The 21,550-nt window shown below is 37.4% G+C and overlaps 1 protein-coding gene across 1 annotated transcript; it reads right to left on the bottom strand.

Moving 5' to 3' along the window:
• Positions 1–369: 369 nt before the first annotated feature.
• Positions 370–4,775, bottom strand: LOC126032135 (protein ELYS-like; the record flags this gene model as incomplete). Its single annotated transcript, XM_049789838.1, is given in 4 exon segments — positions 370–798; positions 800–2,545; positions 2,548–4,571; positions 4,574–4,775. Coding segments are annotated over 4 exon segments (4,401 nt in total), but the record flags the coding sequence as incomplete, so codon positions are not given.
• Positions 4,776–21,550: the final 16,775 nt, after the last annotated feature.

Below are 21,550 nucleotides of genomic sequence, written 5' to 3'. Positions count from 1 at the left end.
TCCATTCATTCCAAAATATCTACTACTTGTTATACATCATTTTACAGCACTCATGTATTGATGATTTTTCAGCCAACATTAAGCATCACCAATTGCAGTCATAATATTTTTTCATTTCCATTATTTTTCCCAATTCAAAGGACAAATTAATATGTCCCGAATTATCAGTACTCGAGGTTTTATGAAATGTATCTTTTTAAAACCGTATAAAGCGATTTCTGTGATAGAAATCTTAATCGCAGAAGTAAAGTGCTTAAACAGTCAATTAAATATAAAGCAATGGAAGTTAAATCAGCCTCGTTTTAAGATTGGTCTAATAATACTCTGACTATATTAAAGAGTATTGATTGTCTTTCCCCATCTGACTTTTTACTTGGGGCTCAACACTGTCTCATGTTCCTCTTTTGGAACTGAAACTGACTTCTCTGAAGCTCGTTCTCCAGCATGAGTATTTTTCGTTGTAGCTGAGGTGTTTCTTGTCGATCTCCTTTGAATGCTAAGATCTTTTCTCCTTTTGGGACTTCTCTCCTCCTCATGAGCTGTGGGTGTTACATCATCAGCATTTATGTTTCTTGGTCTACTACGTTTCCTAGGTGTGTCAGACCTGGAAACTTCTGCCTTTTGTGCTGTCAGGGATGATAGCAAAATATCTTCGGTATTCCCAGTATCAGAAAGTCGTGGCATTTTAGGAAGGCTTCCTTCAGACTCAACCATATTACTATTACCATCTTGCCCTTTTTCTGTTACATCAGCAATTAGTTCAGTAGAAGAGCTCACAGTTTTCAAGGGAGGGTAAACTTTCTTTGAAGTCTTTGGGTGATACTGCATCCTGATATTCCGTGGAAGTCTGGTCCATTATGGTTGAAGGACTGCTGTTTCCTTCGCTCACATCTGATTTCTCCAAGTTAATGTGAGGATGTATCCTGTAGCCTTAACTTGCAATTCTTGATTTTTCATTTTCTTGATGGTCTAAGGAAAAGATACCTTCTTTCGGGGTCTTCAGTGAGTCCGTTTTTTTAGAATTTGAACGTGGTGGTGTAGTAACATATCTATTAGTTTTGTTGTCATAGGCAACTCCAGTTGTACATGGTGCAGTTATGCCCTCTTCCCTCAATGAAATTGTAGTTTCCTTCAGTTGTAAAGGAACAAGAGAAGGTCCAGGAGACAAAGAGGGTGATGCTAAAGTTGATGGACGACAAGACTTTAAAATGGATTGAGGACTAGATTTGGCAAATCCAGAAGCATTAACTGTTGTGGCCAAAATTTTAGCTTTCTTAGCCACAAGAGGAGTTTCAAGGCAATGTAATTCCTTAGCCTTGGTAATAGATTCCCAAGATCTTTTGACACATGAACTTACTGGCAATAAATGAGATGGTAGGTCCAAAGGAGATTTGGTGGGGCTTTGCAGAAACACCCTCATAGATTGAGAAGGCTGATGCACAGGACAATCAGCCGTATTCAGCTCTTTAGAACTTTTTTGTGAAGCTTGTGCAATTGGGGTTCCAACAGAAGCATCAGGTATTGGGAGAGAAGATACTCCAGGAGAGGATTCTTTGATTCTAGGACTGGTGTAAAGAGAATTGCCAGTGTTAGATTTACAGTTTGTGCCAACTGTCTCCAAATCAGACAAATCTTTATTGATGAAAACAGATCTTGACAACTCAGTTCTCTTTAAAGTTGGCTTTGGCAATGCTGATAACACTTTGGGTGTAGCAGCTTCTTGAACAATGGTTGTTGAACGACTATATGGCTTAGCTCTTTCAACTGTTACTTTTTGCTCAACTCTAGGAACCCCTTTCCCACATTGGGCTAATATGAAATTTTGAACCCGAGGTCTCACTTCCATAAGAGGATCATGATCATTCATGCTATTCATCTGCAGAGTTTGGTTCAGCTTCAAGGCAGGGATGTAATTGGCATGATGTAAGTGGTGAGGTAAAAGGAAGTTATGGTTCTGAACATTGTTATTGGTTTGCACAATTCTTTTCAAACAGTCCTCTTCAGTGACTGTCAGAGGTAGCTTTAGAAAATCTTCCAGAAGGCCCATTTTGTGGCACATGTCGTAAGTGTGCTTTAATAAGTCTTTTCTGTTTAAACTACTAGAATGTTGCTGCAGCAAACTTAAGGCCTGAACCACACACCTATTATAGATCAAAATGGTGAGGTGAAAGCAAACATCTTCATCTGTGGACAGCGTTGGCTTCATGGTATGGATATATCTGAGGGCGATTCTGTGCTCACCGTGACTTATGAAAGCTTGAAGAATCATTGTATGTTGCCATGGCAAAGGTTCGACTGTGGCTGGGTCAAGCAGAAGTTCCAAAGCCCTCTCATAATTTTTATGGTCTATATACCACAATCCTTTAATCAGTTTCAGTTGGCTATAAGAAATGGCAAAAAGCTTAAGAAATGATTCAATGGCAGAATCATCTTTGTTTGGAAAACAAGACAGAATATCTAGCAGCAAATAGATGGTAACTGCATGTTTGTTTGCTTCTGGAATATTATCAAGTAAGTATATGTCAAGCAGGTGCATACAGACTTTGGAGGAGGATATTTTCCAGTGCTTTCCTTCATTGTTTTTTTCCACAAATTCTCAATCCTATTTCCTAGGTGAGAAACCAGTCCATCAATGATCAGGTAATCAGAATTCATTTCCCCCCTTGAAAAACTCTCACACTTCTGTCGACAACTGGTGTAGTACTCCTGAATTACAGGGTAGTTATAGCATAAACTTCTTAAATGCATAGCATCATGGAAGCCCTCTGGTAGAAGCTCAAATCGACAGAACCACAGAACCACTTGTATGTACTGACATGTGATTTGAGTCAACATACGTTTATTGTTCAGGCTCAATCTGCCTTTCTCAGTCATGCTTTTGGCCTCTGCTAACAAACAATTAAGAACTGCATTAAGGTGGCACAGAAGCAAATAACAACAATGGATAGACTGTATAGTCTGTGGATCAATGATATGGCATGAGCCATCAAATAACGACGCACACAGTCTGTCCAATTCTTCTTTGGTGACATTCACTTTATTCCATGTCCATTCTAGAACAAAGCACAACTTAGTGGCCGAATGTGGGTGTTCTGATGCCCATTGTTTGATGCATCTAGACATAAGTGCGAGGAAATTTGTTTGGTCTACTGCAGACCATAAAGCTTCTAATTGGTCTTGCTGACTTAAATTTGAAGATGGACTATCAAGACATTGTGGTGACATGTCAGCCTGAAGACATTGCTTATAATGATCAGGAATGACACTGTTGAGAGATTGCCCCAATGCACTTGAAAACATCAGATTCTTTTTCTGAAAGCCAGTGCAATTGATGTGAACCACTCCTGAGTTCATCAAACAAGTAGCATCAAAATTAAGACATCTTGGATGAAAAAACTCCTCAGGAGGTGAATGGGAAGGAGGAATTCCTCGACTTAAACTCCTCTCATGCACTAAGATATGCAAGATGTCATGTGGAAAAAACCTACTTACTACAGAATCCAGGGACCACAGAGCAAAATAAGAGCTATTATGGAGATATTCACCCGATTCTAGTGCACCAGGCAATTGTGCACTATACCAACTGTTGATATCAAATATCCCCAAATATACAGAAGGCTTTTCCTGTTCTGATGTACTCACTTGCCAGGTAAAGATGGAAACACTAGTTTCAGGAGACAGAGCTTCATTCAGGCCGTCTTCCCTATCACACAGAGATGGAAATTTTTCTATAGTCTGACACCCTAAGAATTTGGTGTTAGTCTGTCCTGTTAAAGGAATGATGCCTTCTGTAAGGTCCAGTGTGTAACTTTCTTCACAGAAGTGCAACCCCTCATATAAGCTTTGTCCTGATGCCAAACATTTTTTATCACGAAAGCGCAACTGAAGTAGATGCAAACTCAGTACACCCCCTTGACTGTCCTGTTTCGACTGAACAGCCCACAAATAGCAGAAATTGTTAGGGTCATTTTCAGGTTCTTGAAAAGTAATAGCACATATGGGTGTTCTTCCTCCCTCCAACTGTGTATAATACTCTTCTGTCAAGGTTTTCATACTCCAGAGTGCGATGTAGCCATCATTAAACCCTACCGCGAGTTGGTTTGTGCGATTTATGTAAACCAGAGTTGAAATTTCTGTTCCTAATGGGCCTACTAGCTCGAAACCCAGATGGCGTCCTTTTTGCTTAGCAAGTTCTCTGAGCTGTGTTACTTCATCTGGAATACCAGTCATGAGTTGAAGAAGCGATGCCTTTAGTCCTGTCTGTTTGTATGGCAGGTCATCCAGAGATAGGTCTGTCAGCAGGATCTCTCCAATATCTGTGGCCACTGCAGCCACACCAAAGAGCCCTTGCAAACTGGGGTGTAAATTCTCAGTGCCTGCACTAGGTCCTCCCTGATTACATACAGTTTCAATAGCTGTTACCCTCCCTGAAATTGCTATTGCTTTCACCACTTTGGAAAGACTAAAGTCATAAAGACATAGGATGCTCCCTTCGCTGTCTTTCAGTCCAACGAGCAAACCTTTCCTCTTGTGCCACAAGAATTCCTTGACAGCTAGAATGATGGCAGGTTCACACTCTGGAATCTATATGCCGATGCCCTCTGTCCTGTCAAAGTGTTTATAATCTCCAGTTGTGGACCACAAGTCAAGCAAGCGAGTCCTGGAGTCAGTTTTCCTTGAAGCCCATATTCTCCCGTAGCTTCATCTTGGCCCAGGGCCTGAAGAGTCACTTCTGAGAAAGGCCGAAGGCCGCTACTTACTTTTGCAGTTAACTGTCATAGTTCCACTAAGCAGAGCTGGACGCAGAGCCGCCACGACCGCCTGCCTAATGGTCCTCGGGAGCCCAAACAGCAGCGACACTGTGCGACTGCATCACAGCATCTCCTGGGAGACGCCACAAAGGTTCGCAGGCACGCACACCTCTGCTGCGCGCCAGTTGCTGCCTCTATCCAACAGCACTCCACTGGCACTTCCTGGCTCCCTTGAGCCACGGGGAGACTCGAGATGGCCTTGGCTGCTGCAAGCCGCGTGGCAGCTCAGCACTCAACGCCTTGGTTTCCCGTGCCCAACGTAGTGGTCTGGATTATGGTGGCATGACCTGGTCAGGAATTGGGGAGGAAGAATGGGGAGAATTAGGTAATCTGGTTTTAACCTTTCTTACTTGATTCTGTGCTTCCAGAACTGAGCTACCAGGGAACATTGAGGGCAGGTCCATGAGACCAGGACAGGAAATTTCACACCTGCTTGTGTCAGTGGTGCCAGTCATTGTATGTAGAAATTTCTGCGAGGAACAGATCGGAAATCACACTGTGCCGAGTAAAACCAGCGGAAACATCCCCAATTATTTTTATGAAATACATTTTCCACTTTTTTTTTTGCTAAATGTTGGTTTTTCATTTTCAGCTTAAGCAAAGACATGCACCTCTTTAATATTAGACAAACGCTCTTCTAAAAACGTTATTGAGAAACATTCCATTGATCTAGCTTAAAAATTTCCCATGTCAGTAATTCTTACAGTTTCATAAATGTACTGAGTGATTTCAAATGAGGGTACATAAATATGTATATAATGTATGTATGTTTACACCCATATTTACTAACTTTTATTTTGTATTTTTTTAAAAAATGTGCCTTTTAATGATGATTCATGTCTTGGATTTCCTACTACATTAACCACCCACAGTGTACACCACCATGTATGTATAATATTTTTAACATACTGAACTACTCATACAAGTCCCTCAAATATATTGCAGTGTTGTACAAAATATTACTTTAAAATGAGTATTAAATGAAGAACTTGTCTTTTTCCATTGCTTCATTAACATCCTCCATTTCAGGCCAAATCTCTCTGACATGGTTTTTTGTTTTCCATAGAAACTCTAGCAAAGATAAAAGCTGAGTGTAAAATTTCAAATTGGCATTAATAAGAGTAAACATTTAGAGAAAAGAATTCACTAATTCTATGAATTCAACCTTTATGTTTACAAAATAGTTAATTTTATATAATTGTTGTTCAATAGGAAACCTATAGTTTTCTGTGACTGAATGTTTCGTCTCGTAAACATTATTAAATGCCTTGATTCTTGGACTGTAGGTATAATAGATCAAGCACACTTGCTATTCCAACTCCCAAGGACCCCAAAACCACATGTTTCTCAGCACTGTCATGGTCATGAGTTAGTCTTATAGTACAGGAATTAGTCTGAGCTCTTCTACATGTAGCTCCTAAATAAAACCTACAAAAATGTCTTGGATCTTGGTGCCGGAGAGATAGCATGGAGTTAGGGCTTTTGCCTTGCATGCAGATGGACTGTGGTTCAAATCCCAGCATTTCATATGGTCCTTCGAGCCTGCCAGGAGTGATTTCTGGGTGTAGAGCCAGGAGTATCCCCTGAGTGCTTCTGGATGTGACCTAAAAAACAAAACAAAACAAAAACAAATGTCTTGGCTCTTGATTTATATGAAGCAATTTGGAGAAATTGTGAATAATAACGTTCAAAATCAGTTCCTTGTTCAAAAAAAAAAACTTCACTGTTAAAAAAAAACCTATTTCACGTTTTCTTTTTTCCTCTTCCTTTCCCTTGTTTCTTTCTGTTTATTTATACCCATTACCTTCCTCTCTCCTTCCTCTTTTCTTTTTCTGTCTTCCTGTCTTTTTTCCCTCCTAACTTCCTTTCTTCTTCCTTCCCTCCTTCATACCTTCCTCCTTCATACCTTCATACCTTCATACCTTCATACCTTCCTCCTTGCTACCTTCCTTCCTTCCCTCCCTCCTTTCTTCTTTTTCTTTCTTTCTTTCTTTCTTTCTTTCTTTTCTTTCTTTCTTTCTTTCTTTCTTTCTTTCTTTCTTTCTTTCTTTCTTTCTTTCTTTCTTTCTTTCTTTCTTTCTTTCTTTCTTTCTTTCTTTCTTTCTTTCTTTCTTTCTTTCTCTCTCTCTCTTTCTTTCTTTCTTTCTTTCTTTCTTTTTCTTTCTTGCTGGCTGACTTGCTTTTCTCTATTTCCTCTCTTTTCTTTTTTCTCTTTTCTCTTTTTTCTTTTTTTTCTTTTTACTCTTTTTTTTCTCTTTTCTCTTTTATCATTCATTTTTCTATTTTTTTTCTTTTCTTTCATTCTTTCTCTATTTTCCCAAACTGTTAAGAGTATAAAGTGCTTGCTGAAAGCAATGATAGAAGCAGGCATCAGACCTAATATTGTCTAGTGGGCCCACTACCTAACATTGCCACATTCAACTATTTTATTTTATTTTATTTTTTTGGTTTTTGGGCCACACCTGATGGTGCTCAGGGGTTACTCCTGGCTGTCTGCTCAGAAATAGCTCCTGGCAGGCACAGGTTACCATATGGGACACCAGGATTCGAACCAACCACCTTTGGTCCTGGATCGGCTGCTTGCAAGGCAAACACCGCTGTGCTATCTCTCCGGGCCCACATTCAACTATTTTTAAATATAATGCATTTGATTGGAGCACAGTAGCAGTCATACTTCTTAGAGTCAAGTAGTGGGATATTCACAATTTAGCTTACATTTAAAAATAGAGAATGTGGATATCAATAAACAGATTTTTATGCAATTTAATTTCATTAAATCCTACATTATATATGTATATTCTTTATATATAAATAGATTTACAAATATTTCTATATGTTATATATTATATATTATTTTAATATACAGCTTATATTATAATAAACACATATATAATTATGTTATTGCTTGTTTATTTTTATATATTTAACTTTGTAAATTATATTTTATATAAGTATATAGTTAATATCTTATTTTCATATAATTATAAATTAAACTGAAATATTGTATTCTATCTAATGCCTAAAGAGACATATCGATATCTGCAAAAAATGAAAAATGTTTCATAGTGTTGACAATAATTGAATCATTATTAATGTCAGAATAATCTTCTTATTCTTGAGTAGAATGTAATTTTTATTGAGGCCTTACATTTATTTTTATGTAGATATTTAATACAATATAGTTTTAATATATTTATTTAATTTATTATTTTAATATCTTTATTTATAAATATATTTAATAAAATATATTTTATTATATTTATGTAAATAAGTAAATATAATGTAAAGTTCCATTACTCTTCAAATAAAATGGAGAAATGAAGCTGCTAGTACAGAAAACGAATGTGTTATAAATTCTACTTTTTAGTTAATTTGTATATTCTCATTTATTTAGCATAAGTTATGTGACTTTGGAACCTTTTAAATTATGCTACTTATTCCTAGTCCTATAATTTGAATTATATGGTAATATAATGTATTCTTCATTTTAAGGACAATACTAATTTCCCAGTATATTTTTTATTTGTTTTTGTGATTAAACATATGAACACTTCAGATATTACCTGTACAAAACCTAAATAATGTAAAATTAAATTTATTTTAATTGACCGCATTGTACTTTTTCTCCTAATACTTAAAAAAATAAAGAATTCTGGATTATGTTAGTGTAAATTAAATAGATTAAATGTATGTTAAATAGTTGAAAAATAAAAATTTAGAAAATATCCTAATTATAGTCTAGTTAGCAATAAATAGTCATAAAAATACACATAAAGTAAAAAAAGTAATGTATTTGCTGCAAAAATATCATCTGAAAAAGGACAGCACATAATATAATATTGATCATATAATACTGATATTCAATAAATATTATCTATATTTTGCCCACATTACAAAGATCAAAAATGAATGTTCATAAATAACATCTTTGTTATTTTTTTTATTATTGCTTCCTAGCATTTGGAAACAAACAAATCACCATGTCTGTTATAATTTTTTTTTATTTAAACAACTTTTTACATACATGATAGTGTTTGGGTTTCAGTCATGTAAAGAACACCACCCATCACCAGTGCAACATTCCCATCACCAATGTCCCAAATCTCCCTCCTCCCCACCCAACCCCTGCCTGTACTCTAGACAGGCTTTCTATTTCCCTTGTACATTCTCATTATTAGGATAGTTCAAAACGTAGTTATTTCTCTAACTAAACTCATCCCTGTTTGTGGTGAGCTTCCTGAGGTGAGCTGGAACTTCCAGCTCTTTTCTCTTTTGTGTCTGAAAGTTATTATTGCAAGAATGTCTTTCATTTTTCTTAAAACCCATAGATGAGTGAGACCATTCTGAGTCTCTCTCTCTCTCTCTCTCTCTCTCTCTCTCTCTCTCTCTCTCTCTCTCTCTCTCTCTCTCTGTGACTTATTTTACTCAGCATAATAGATTCCATGTACATCTATGTATAGGAAAATTTCATGACTTCATCTCTCCTGACGGCTGTATAATATTCCACTGTGTATATGTACCACCATTTCTTTAGCCATTCATTTGTTTAAGGGTATCTTGGCTGTTTCCAGAGTCTTGCTATGGTAAATAGTGCTGCAATGAATATAGGTGTAAGGAAGGGATTTTTGTATTGTAGTTTTGTGTTCCTAGGTTATATTCCTAGGAGTGGTATAGCTGGGTCGTATGGGAGCTCGATTTCCAATTTTTGGAGGAATCTCCATATTGCTTTCCATAAAGGTTGAACTAGACGGCATTCCCACCAGCGGAAAAGAGTTCCTTTCTCTCCACATCCCCACCAACACTGTTTGTTCTCATTCTTTGTGATGTGTGCCAATCTCTGGGGTGTGAGGTGATCCCTCATAGTTGTTTTGATTTGCACCTCCCTGATGATTAGTGATGTGGAGCATTTTTTCATGTGTCTTTTGGCCATTTGTATTTCTTCTTTGTCAAATTGTCCATTTCTTCTCCCCATTTTTTGATGGGATTAGATGTTTTTTTTCTTGTAAATTTCTTTCAGTGCCTTGTATATTTGGGAGATTATTCCGTTGTCTGATGGTTATTGGGTGAATAGTTTCTCCCACTCAGTGGGGGGGCTCTTGTATCCTGAGCGCTATTTCTTTTGATGTGCAGAAGCTTCTCAGTTTAATATATTCCCATCTGTTAATCTCTGCTTTCACTTCCTTGGATAGTGCAGTTTCCTCTTTGAAGATACCTTTAGTCTCAATGTCCTGGAGTGTTTTGCCTATGTGTTGTTCTGTGCATCTTATGGTTTTGGGTCTGATATCGAGGTCTTTCATCCATTTGGATTTAACCTTTGTACATGGTGTTAGCTGTTATAATTTTTCTGCTCTGTACTCTTTATTATTTGTTATTATGGTTAATAACTGTGTAATTAAGAATGTCAACCAGATTGTATTTGGGATTTTTCAATGTGCAAAATATTTCTTTTCGTTAAGCCCTTTACAGAATTAAATGAAGGAAGTCATAATATTTTATATGTAATCTGAAAGAGGAGGTGGTTAAGCATTTATGGTTTATTTTTTATTTTATATTTTAATTGAATTTTACTTCATTAAATTGTTAATTTGGGGAGGGGATCACACTGAGCTGTGCTCTGGGTTCACCCTGTTTTGCCATCAGGTATCACAATGTTCACTTACTTCAATGGATCATTTAGAAAGTCAAGGATTGAATATGGGTTGGTTGTGTGTAGGCAAGTGTCCTCCTACCAGCCATACTGTTGTTCTGGCCCCTGAACTTATATTTTTATTTTTATTTTTTAGTTTTTTTTTGTTTTTGTTTTTGTTTTTTAGTTTCTGGACCACACCCTGTGACATTCAGGGGTTACTCCTGGCTATGAGCTCAGAAATCGCTTTTGGTTTGGGGGCCATATGGCATGCCAAGGGATCGAACCGAGGTCCGTCCTAGATCAGCAGCTTGCAAAGCAAATGCGCTATCGCTTCTCCACAGCCCCGGCCCCTGAGTCTAGCGTCATGTGTTACTTCAGCTAGCCAAATTATAAGCAAATCTATAAACAAAATAATGAATAAAAACAGTAATATTTTGTTTTATTTTAGGCTATTCGTAGCCATTTGTTTCAGTTTTATTATCATTGTGATATACATTATTTATAAATATAGTGATTTTATACCTGTGTAATTTTTTAAATATGGTATGGACATAAATATATGTTTTAGTATAAAATACATATATTCATAAAAGTCACAATTTTTTTTTTTTTTTTAGTTTTTGGGTCACACCCGGCAGCTCAGGGGATACTCCTGGCTCTGTGCTCAGAAATCACTCCTGGCAGGCTCAGGGGACCATATAGGATGCCAGAATTCGAACCATCATCCTTCTGCATGAGAGGCAAACACTTTGCCTCCATGCTATCTCTCCGGCTTCTCCTTTAAAAATGTATCTCAATTGAAATAATTTTTTTAATATGTTGAATAAGTGTACCACAGATATAATACAGCAAGTAAAGAGGAACCTTGCCTTGCACTTTCTTATCAATATTTTCTCTCTGGCCCCATTAAGGGGCCCAAGGCATCTTCAGGAGTAATTTTTGAGCACAGAATACCACCTCACCAAAAAGGGGAAAATATATAATATTAAAGTGTGTTTAAGGAATTAAATTTTTATATAAATTGTACCAATTAACTAATTGACTTTGCTTATAAACATTTAAATTGAAAGTGTCTCTGTCATATCGTTGAAAATACACAATTAAATGTATAAATGTATATGTTTAAAGTTTATTATTAAGATAGCATGATTTATATCAATGTTATTGCTTATTCTTTTGATATAAAAATCTACTGTGCTTCCACTCAACCATGTGGCATGAATGGTATCTATGCAAAAGATTTGCAAGAAAATGATCAAGCTGTTTAAGAAACTCAAAAAATATTAAAATATTTAATGACAATAAAATTATATAACATAAAGTATCATACTAAAATATCAAAACATATATTTGTCAATTTCTGGTCAATATAATAATATCTAACACATATTTCATATCTTCATTATAAGAGAAAAAATTCATATTTAATACTTGGGGGGCTACACCCATTAATGTTTAGGGTTAGGCTTGTCTCTAATACTCAGGAATTACTTTTTGCAGTGGTGATGGGACCATGCAGTCCCATGCTATGAATAGAATGGAATGAACCCAGTTGGGCCTTTTGCAAGGGAAATGTTGTACTTCTCTACTAACTCCCATGCCTTAAGTAATTAATTTGTTAATAAATTGCTGTGCTCACAATACTTATTTATTGATTTTTCAGCTTTATTAGGAAAGCATTAGCTCGAAACATGTAAATTGAAAGGTTTACTTCTTGGTCTTTTATGACTTTTCCAGAAATACTTAAACTATCTCACATTCCCAAATAATAGTGTCCCTAAAAGGAATTTTGTCAAGTTTACAGACATCACACACCATTATTTATGTGAAAATTATATTTATGATTAATAAATACAGCAGCCCAAAGAGATATACAGAAGGTGGGGTGTTGGCCTTGACTGTGGCCAACTGGAGTTTGACCCCTGGTCCTGTATATAGATCCTGAACCCACCAGGAATGAGATCTGAACACAGAGCCAGCATAGATATGAGCATAACTGTGTGTGACCCAAATATGCACACACAGACATACACATACACAGAAACACACAAATATAGTATAGACCTATGAAACACACAAGTATAGTCCTATGAAACCTATTGATTAGTATTCAGAATTCTAGATTAACTCTGATCAAATTTGCAAAGAACTGATATAACCCTCTATACTTTTTTTATGGGAGAAGCAGCATTTTAAGTTTAATATCTAGACTAAGGGTTTTTATAAGGAGTATATTGCCAGTCACATGTATAAAAAGAATGTTTACACTTTGTTATTTTGCAAAGTACAACATATTTCTGTTAACAGAAATTTTTTAATGTGCATTGTTTAAACTTTAAAACAATAACATGGCTTTAGGTGGTTTACAGAACTGAGAATAGACTACAGTTCAGTTAGGATCCCAGAGGATAAAAGGAAGATAAATTTTTTTTTAGTTTGATTTTTGGTCACCCTGGGAAGTGCCCAGGGGTTACTCCTGGCTCTAAGCTCAGAAATCACTCCTGGCAGGCTCAGGGGACCATATGGGTTGCCAGGATTCGAACCACCATCCTTCTGCATGCAAGACAAACACTCTACCTCCATTCTATCTCTCCAGCCCAAAATGAAGGTAAAGTTTAATATAGCAAAGTAGTTCCTCTTTGGCCAGGGCCTAGGTGTCATACTGATGTAAATTAAAAATTAGCAAAACATCAGGTTTCCTTATCAAATTTCTTTTTCCTAAGGGAACAGGTTTTAGGATTTAGGGCTCTGACTAACTTATTTTTAATATTTTTTAACTGAAACCCAACTACAGACATGTTTATAATCATGGTGCTTAAACAGACATTATTATAAGAAAATAAATTAAAAATAAATCTTCAGTCCATTTTCTTTTTTTCCCTTCATTTCTTTTTCTTCTTTCGTATTCTTCCTCCTGTTCTTCCTCCTCCTCTTCTACTTTTTCCTCTTCTTTCTGCTCTTCTTAATTTTCTACTTTCTCTTATTCTCATTCTTCCTCTTCTTGTCTTCTTTTCTCTTTGCTTCTCTTCTTTCCCTTCTTCTTTCTCTTATTCTTCCTCTATTTTCTCTTTTCCTTCTACTTTTTTCTTTTTTTTCTTCCTCTACATTTTCCTTTTCTTCTTCCTCCTCTATTTCTTCATTCTTCTTTTTTTTCTTTTTATTCTTCTTTATCTTTTTTCCCTCTTCTTCTTACTCCTCTTCTCGCACTTTCTTCAACACTTTTACTATTGTCTTCCTGAGTCTCTGGGACTCCAATGATTTCTGTGATTTTTTTTCTTTTGAGTTTATCAACGACTTATATTTTCATCTGTTCACATTTATTGAGTGGTTTATTCATTGCATGATCATTTTCTTTAAGGAGCTTTTCTAATCTTTTCTGCTGTGTGGAGTTGTTCTACATCTCATTTCCTGGCTCACTGACCCCATCTTCAGTTACTATTAATCCCCAGCAAAGGTTTTTTATTGAGGTTTTCATTTCAACTACTGAGTTTTTCAGACCTGTTTTTTGACTTTGGAGTTTTTTGACTTCTATCATTGTGGTCTGTTTAGATCGTTCTATGCATGCTTTGAGTTCTTTGACATCCTCCAAATTAATAATCTAAACTCTTCATCTGAGAGACTTTTCAGGTCACCTTCATTCTCTATGTGTGGTTTTGTCAGGAATATGATTCCACATTGCAAAATTTATATAGCGTTTTTTTGTTTGTTTGCATTTTGTTTGGTTTTGTGGTAACACCCGGCAGCTCTTAGGGGTTACTCCTGGCTCTACACTCAGAAATCGCTCCTGGCAGGCTCTGGGGACCATATGGGATGCCGGAATTTGAACCACCATCCTTCTGACTGCAAGGAAAATGCCTTACCTCCATGCTATCTTTCCAGCCCCTTATATAGTGGTTTTTATATTTGATATGCGTGGGTTCAGGGGGTATAAGATACACTAGTCCAGGGAGCAAAGCAGAGTAGTTGTGCTCCTCTGGTTGCAGCTATTGGGTGGGGCCCTTACTAGGTTTGACCTAGAGATTGTTTTGAATGGTGTCTTCTTGGCTGTCCTGTGCTGAAAAGTAGACAGGGAGCAAGGAAGCAGTCTTTTATACTGGCTCTTCTGTGACCAAAACACAACAGGGTTCAGCACCCACCTTATTGGGTGAGGCCATTACTGGGCTTGCACCCTGCCGATTGTGTTTAATGGAATCATCTTGGATGTCTTCTGCAAAAAATAGACAGGGCACAAGGAGCACTTTTTTATAACAGCTCTCCTGTGCATAAAACACAGCAATGATCAGCATCCACCTTATTTCTGACCCACTGGTTGTTCATCCGTGTGCTGTTTAATTCCAGATGTTAAAGTTTTTCTTCTGTGTTTCTTTGCAGTTCACTTCTAATTTCAGTATCTTGTGACCTGAAAAGGTACAATTTCTATTCTCTGGAATTTATGTATATGTATATATATATATACACACACACATATATATATGTATGTATGTATGTATATATCTTAGGCCACTTCCATTTGTCTTTTCACAACTAAAACATTTTTGTTGGTTTCAGCCTGGTTGATCTATCAAGGGGTGACAGGGAAGTGTTGAGAACCTCCACTATTATTGTTTTGCTATTGATATCTTCTTTCTGATTTGTCAACAATTCTATTATTTTACTGGTTCCTCATTGGGTGCATATATATTTAGGAGATTGATTTCTTTCTGATTTACAAATAATTTGATTAGTACAATATGACCATATTTGTCCCTTACAACTTTTCTGAGTCTAAGCTATTTGTCATCTGATATTAATATGGCCCCTCCCACTTTTTAAGGAAGTTGTTTGCTTGAATGATTTTCCTCCAGCCTTTGATTTTGAGTCTATGTTGTTTTTTGTTTTGCTTTGTTTTTGTTTTTGTTTTTTGTCTCACATGGAGGCACTCGTGATTTATTCCTGACTCTGCACTCAGATGTCGCTCCTAGAAGACTTAAGAGAAAATACAGGATGTGGAGACTCAAACCGGTGTATTCTCTAAGTTAGCCATGTGCCATGCAAATGCCATCCAGCTCTGCTATTGCTCTGGCACCCAATAAATCTCGTGGCCAATATGTGACATAAATATATTTATTCTGATAATTCAGAAGCATTTCTTGTAGGCAGCAAAATGTTGGATTTATCTTTGATCCATTTTGTCAGGATGTGTTTCTTTTTTTTTTTTTCTTTTTTTATTTAAACACCTTGATTACATACATGATTGTGTTTGGGTTTCAGTCATGTAAAGAACACCACCCATCACCAGTGCAACATTCCCATCACCAATGTCCCAAGTCTCCCTCCTCCCCACCCGACCCCCACCTGTACTCTAAACAGGCTCTCCATTTCCCTCATACATTCTCATTATTAGGACAGTTCAAAATGTAGTTATTTATCCAACTAAACTCATCACTCTTTGTGGTGAGCTTCCTGAGGTGAGCTGGAACTTCCAGCTCTTTTCTCTTTTGTGTCTGAAAATTATTATTGCAAGAATGTCTTTCATTTTTCTTAAAACCCATAGATGAGTGAGACCATTCTGCATTTTTCTCTCTCTCTCTGACTTATTTCACTCAGCATAATAGATTCCGTGTACATCCATGTGTAGGAAAATTTTATGAATTCATCTCTCCTGACAGCTGCATAATATTCCATTGTATATATGTACCACAGTTTCTTTAGCCATTCGTCTGTTGAAGGGCATCTTGGTTGTTTCCAGAGTCTTGCTATGGTAAATAGTGCTGCAATGAATATAGGTGTAAGGAAGGGGTTTTTGTATTGTATTTTTGTGTTCCTAGGGTATATTCCTAGGAGTGGTATAGCTGGAAAGTATGGGAGCTCGATTTCCAGTTTTTGGAGGAATCTCCATATCGCTTTCCAAAAAGGTTGAACTAGACGGCATTCCCACCAGCAGTGGATAAGAGTTTCTTTCTCTCCACATCCCGCCAACACTATTTGTTCTCATTCTTTGTGATGTGTGCCATTCTCTGTGGTGTGAGGTGGTATCTCATCATTGTTTTGATTTGCATCTCCCTGATGATTAGTGATGTGGAACATTTTTTCATGTGTCTTTTGGCCATTTGTATTTCTTCTTTGTCAAAGTGTCTGTTCATTTCTTCTCCCCATTTTTTGATGGGATTAGATGTTTTTTTCTTGTAAAGTTCTGTCAGTGCCTTGTAATATTTTGGAGATTAGCCCCTTATCTGATGGGTATTGGGTGAATAGTTTCTCCCACTCAGTGGGTGGCTCTTGTATCCTGGGCACTATTTCCTTTGAGGTGCAGAAGCTTCTCAGCTTAATATATTCCCATCTGTTAATCTCTGCTTTCACTTGCTTGGAGAGTGCAGTTTCCTCCTTGAAGATGCCTGTAATGTTCTGGAGTGTTTTGCCTATGTGCTGTTCTATATATCTTATGGTTTGGGGGATAATATCGAGGTCTTTAATCTATTTGGATTTTACCTTCGTACATGATGTTAGCTGGGGGTCTAAGTTCAATTTTTTGCAAGTGGCTATCCAATTGTGCCAACACCACTTGTTGAAGAGGCTTTCCCTGCTCCATTTAGGGTTTCCTGCTCCTTTATCAAAAATTAGGTGATTGTATGTCTGGGGAACATTTTCTGAGTATTCAAGCCTATTCCACTGATCTGAGGGCCTGTCCTTATTCCAATACCATGCTGTTTTGATAACTATTGTTTTGTAGTACAGTTTAAAGTTGGGGAAAGTAATTTATCCCATTTTCTTTTTTCCAATGATTGCTTTAGCTAGTCGAGGGTGTTTATTGTTCCAAATGAATTTTAAAAGTGCCTGATCCACTTCTTTGAAGAATGTCATGGGTATCTTTAGAGGGATAGCATTAAATCTGTATAATGCCTTCGGGAGTATTGACATTTTGATGATGTTAATCCTGCCAATCCATGAGCAGGGTATGCATTTCCATTTCCGTGTGTCCTCTCTTATTTCTTGGAGCAGAGTTTTATAGTTTTCTTTGTATAGGTCCTTCACATTTTTAGTCAAGTTGATTCCAAGATATTTGAGTTTGTGTGGCACTATTGTGAATGGGGTTGTTTTCTTAATGTCCATTTTATCCTTATTTCTATTGGTGTATAGAAAGGCCATTGATTTTTGTGTGTTAATTTTGTAGCCTGCCACCTTGCTATATGAGTTTATTGTTTCTAGAAGCTTTTTGATAGAGTCTTTAGGGTTTTCTAAGTAGAGTATCATGTCATCTGCAAACAGTGAGAGCTTGACTTCTTCCTTTCCTATCTGGATTCCCTTGATATCTTTTTCTTGCCTAATCGCTATAGAAAGTGCTATATTGAATAGGAGTGGTGAGAGAGGACAGCCTTGTCTTGTGCCAGAATTTAGAGGGAAGGCTTTTAGTTTTTCTCCATTGAGGATAATATTTGACACTGGCTTGTGGTAGATGGCCTTCACTATATTGAGAAAGGTTCCTTCCATTCCCATCTTGCTGAGAGTTTTGATCAAGAATGGGTGTTGGACCTTATCAAATGCTTTCTCTGAATCTATTGATATGATCATGTGGTTTTTATTTTTCTTGTTATTGATATTGTGTATTATGTTGATAGATTTATGGATGTTAAACCATCCTTGCATTCCTGGGATGAAACCTACTTGAGCGTAGTGGATGATCTTCTTAACGAGGCATTGAATCCTATTTGCCAGGATTTTGTTGAGGATCTTTGCATCTGCATTCATCAGCGATATTGGTCTGTAATTTTCTTAATTTTTTTGTAGCATCTCTGTCTGGTTTAGGTATCAAGGTGATGTTGGCTTCATAAAAGCTATTTGGAAGTGTTTCTGTTTGTTCAATTTCATGAAAGAGTCTTGCCAGGATTGGTAGTAGTTCCTCTTGGAAAGTTTGAAAGAATTCATTAGTGAATCCATCTGGGCCTGGGCTTTTGTTTTTCGGCCGACCTCGATATCAGCCCCCAAACCATAAGATATATAGAACAGCACATAGGCAAAACACTCCAGAACATTACAGGCATCTTCAAGGAGGAAACTGCACTCTCCAAGCAAGTGAAAGCAGAGATTAACAGATGGGAATATATTAAGCTGAGAAGCTTCTGCACCTCAAAGGAAATAGTGCCCAGGATACAAGAGCCACCCACTGAGTGGGAGAAACTATTCACCCAATACCCATCAGATAAGGGGCTAATCTCCAAAATATTACAAGGCACTGACAGAACTTTACAAGAAAAAAACATCTAATCCCATCAAAAAATGGGGAGAAGAAATGAACAGACACTTTGACAAAGAAGAAATACAAATGGCCAAAAGACACATGAAAAAATGTTCCACATCACTAATCATCAGGGAGATGCAAATCAAAACAATGATGAGATACCACCTCACACCACAGAGAATGGCACACATCACAAAGAATGAGAACAAATAGTGTTGGCGGGATGTGGAGAGAAAGAAACTCTTATCCACTGCTGGTGGGAATGCCGTCTAGTTCAACCTTTTTGGAAAGCGATATGGAGATTCCTCCAAAAACTGGAAATCGAGCTCCCATACTTTCCAGCTATACCACTCCTAGGAATATACCCTAGGAACACAAAAATACAATACAAAAACCCCTTCCTTACACCTATATTCATTGCAGCACTATTTACCATAGCAAGACTCTGGAAACAACCAAGATGCCCTTCAACAGACGAATGGCTAAAGAAACTGTGGTACATATATACAATGGAATATTATGCAGCTGTCAGGAGAGATGAATTCATAAAATTTTCCTACACATGGATGTACACGGAATCTATTATGCTGAGTGAAATAAGTCAGAGAGAGAGAGAAAAATGCAGAATGGTCTCACTCATCTATGGGTTTTAAGAAAAATGAAAGACATTCTTGCAATAATAATTTTCAGACACAAAAGAGAAAAGAGCTGGAAGTTCCAGCTCACCTCAGGAAGCTCACCACAAAGAGTGATGAGTTTAGTTGGATAAATAACTACATTTTGAACTGTCCTAATAATGAGAATGTATGAGGGAAATGGAGAGCCTGTTTAGAGTACAGGTGGGGGTCGGGTGGGGAGGAGGGAGACTTGGGACATTGGTGATGGGAATGTTGCACTGGTGATGGGTGGTGTTCTTTTTTTTTTTTTTTTTTTTTTTTTGGTTTTTGGTCCACACCCGGCAGTGCTCAGGGGTGACTCCTGGCTGTCTGCTCAGAAATAGCTCCTGGCAGGCACGGGGGACCATATGGGACACCGGGATTCGAACCAACCACCTTTGGTCCTGGATCGGCTGCTTGCAAGGCAAACGCCGCTGTGCTATCTCTCCGGGCCCGGGTGGTGTTCTTTACATGACTGAAACCCAAACACAATCATGTATGTAATCAAGGTGTTTAAATAAATAAATAAATAAATAAATAAATAAATAAATAAATAAAAAGATTTCAGGCTAAAAGGGATAAGATTTTGGCTAAGAAAGCAAATTGTGTACAGTAATAAAACTTGCTTCACTTTCATATTTACTCAATGTAGATTGGATTTGGAGACACCAAGACCAGAAATTTCTAAATATAAAGGTTTGAGGAGGTTTGGAGAGCAGTTGGTAGGATTGAGGTTGGAAACGTCAATTGAGGTCAGATAGCTGTCTGAAGTTAGAAGCCTCGCTAAATCATCTGGATTAATTATCCAGGCAGGAGTTCAACTTTAGGATTACTATGTAGGAGGGAAATGGATCACATTAATATTAGATAGATGACTAGCAGGGAGAGAAAAACTAACCCAGGACTAGAGGAAGTAGGTTCAAAATATTTTATTGGTTACAAATTTACGAATGATAAAGATACAGATATACTTCCAATAATTTTAATTTAAAACTGAATTTAAAACACAGGAGTGATAGGAACAGTGAATAAAGCACTGCTGCTCTGTAGCTGGGCAACCTGTGTTCAATCCCTGATATCCCTAATTGTTTCCAGAGCACTGTAGAAGTAATTCCTAAGCATAAAGCCAGGAGTAACCTCTGAGCATCAAACAAAAACCCTAAACTTTAGGGCCGGAGTGGTGGCGTGGAACGATAAGGCTTCTGCCTTGCACGCGCTAGCCTAAGATGAACTGCGGTTCAATTCCCTGGCGTCCCATATGGTCCCCCAAGCTAGGAGCGATTTCTGAGTGCATAGCCAAGAGTACCCCTGAGGGTCACTGGATGTGGTCCAAAAAACAAAAAACAAAAACAAAACAAAAAACCCTAAACTTAATTTTTCTCACAGCATTTTCATTGTTAAACTAATATTTGTCATTGGTGATCAGCATTTCTTGATAAGTGTGAAGTTTCCTTGTTCCCAGGGCCCTTCTGTCTGGGATCCCTGCTACCACAATAGAGTGAGCTATTCCTGGCATTCCACTATATATGGGCATGAATCACAACTTAAAATGTTCAACCTCTAGTAAAAAACACAAAAGAGATGTGTGAGCTCTATAGTCAAGAGTGTGACCTGATGCGGCATGTGTGAGCAACCCAGCAATACCATTCCCTCTAGAGCACTATACCTTGAATATGTTCAAGCGTTTCAATTAAACATATGTGAACCCTGGTCATAGCAATAAAAATATTAGCAAAAAAGAAGAAAAAAGAAAAATAGTGATTTTTCCAGTAGATTGAGCATTGGTTGAAAAGTTGACCAACTTGTGCCTTGTGCCTGGCTGCATGTTCTAGTGCCAAAGGTATTTTACAGATACTTTATACCTTATGAGTATCTGGGGACTTTAAGATCTTTCCCAGGCTCAGCAACCTTGAGTGTTAGAGCTTCAGAGGGTAGCGTTCACTTCTCAACTCAGTGTGCGGAGAGGAACCAGGTATATTACTGGAATTTTTTTTATTTTGGACTGTTTTGTGAGGGTCAAGGTACCCTAGTGTTGTTCTGGGAGTGACTGGCTGGAGGTCACTCCTGGCAATATTCAGCCAACCAAGCAAGCCATTCATTGTTAGGGCTAAGGATGTAGGCCTTCTCAGGTCTTTGAGTGCCAGGAACCACCCAGGCCACTCAGTGATTCTCAGGGACTCCCAGGGTTACATCTACCAATACCTATGAAGTTCAAAGGCCATGAGGTACTGAAAATTGA

The sequence above is a fragment of the Suncus etruscus genome, chromosome 16, assembly GCF_024139225.1.
Source record: "Suncus etruscus isolate mSunEtr1 chromosome 16, mSunEtr1.pri.cur, whole genome shotgun sequence".
NCBI lineage: Eukaryota > Metazoa > Chordata > Mammalia > Eulipotyphla > Soricidae > Suncus > Suncus etruscus.
The sequence above is the reverse complement of the archived record's forward strand: the minus strand, read 5'-3'. Positions and strand labels throughout refer to the sequence as shown.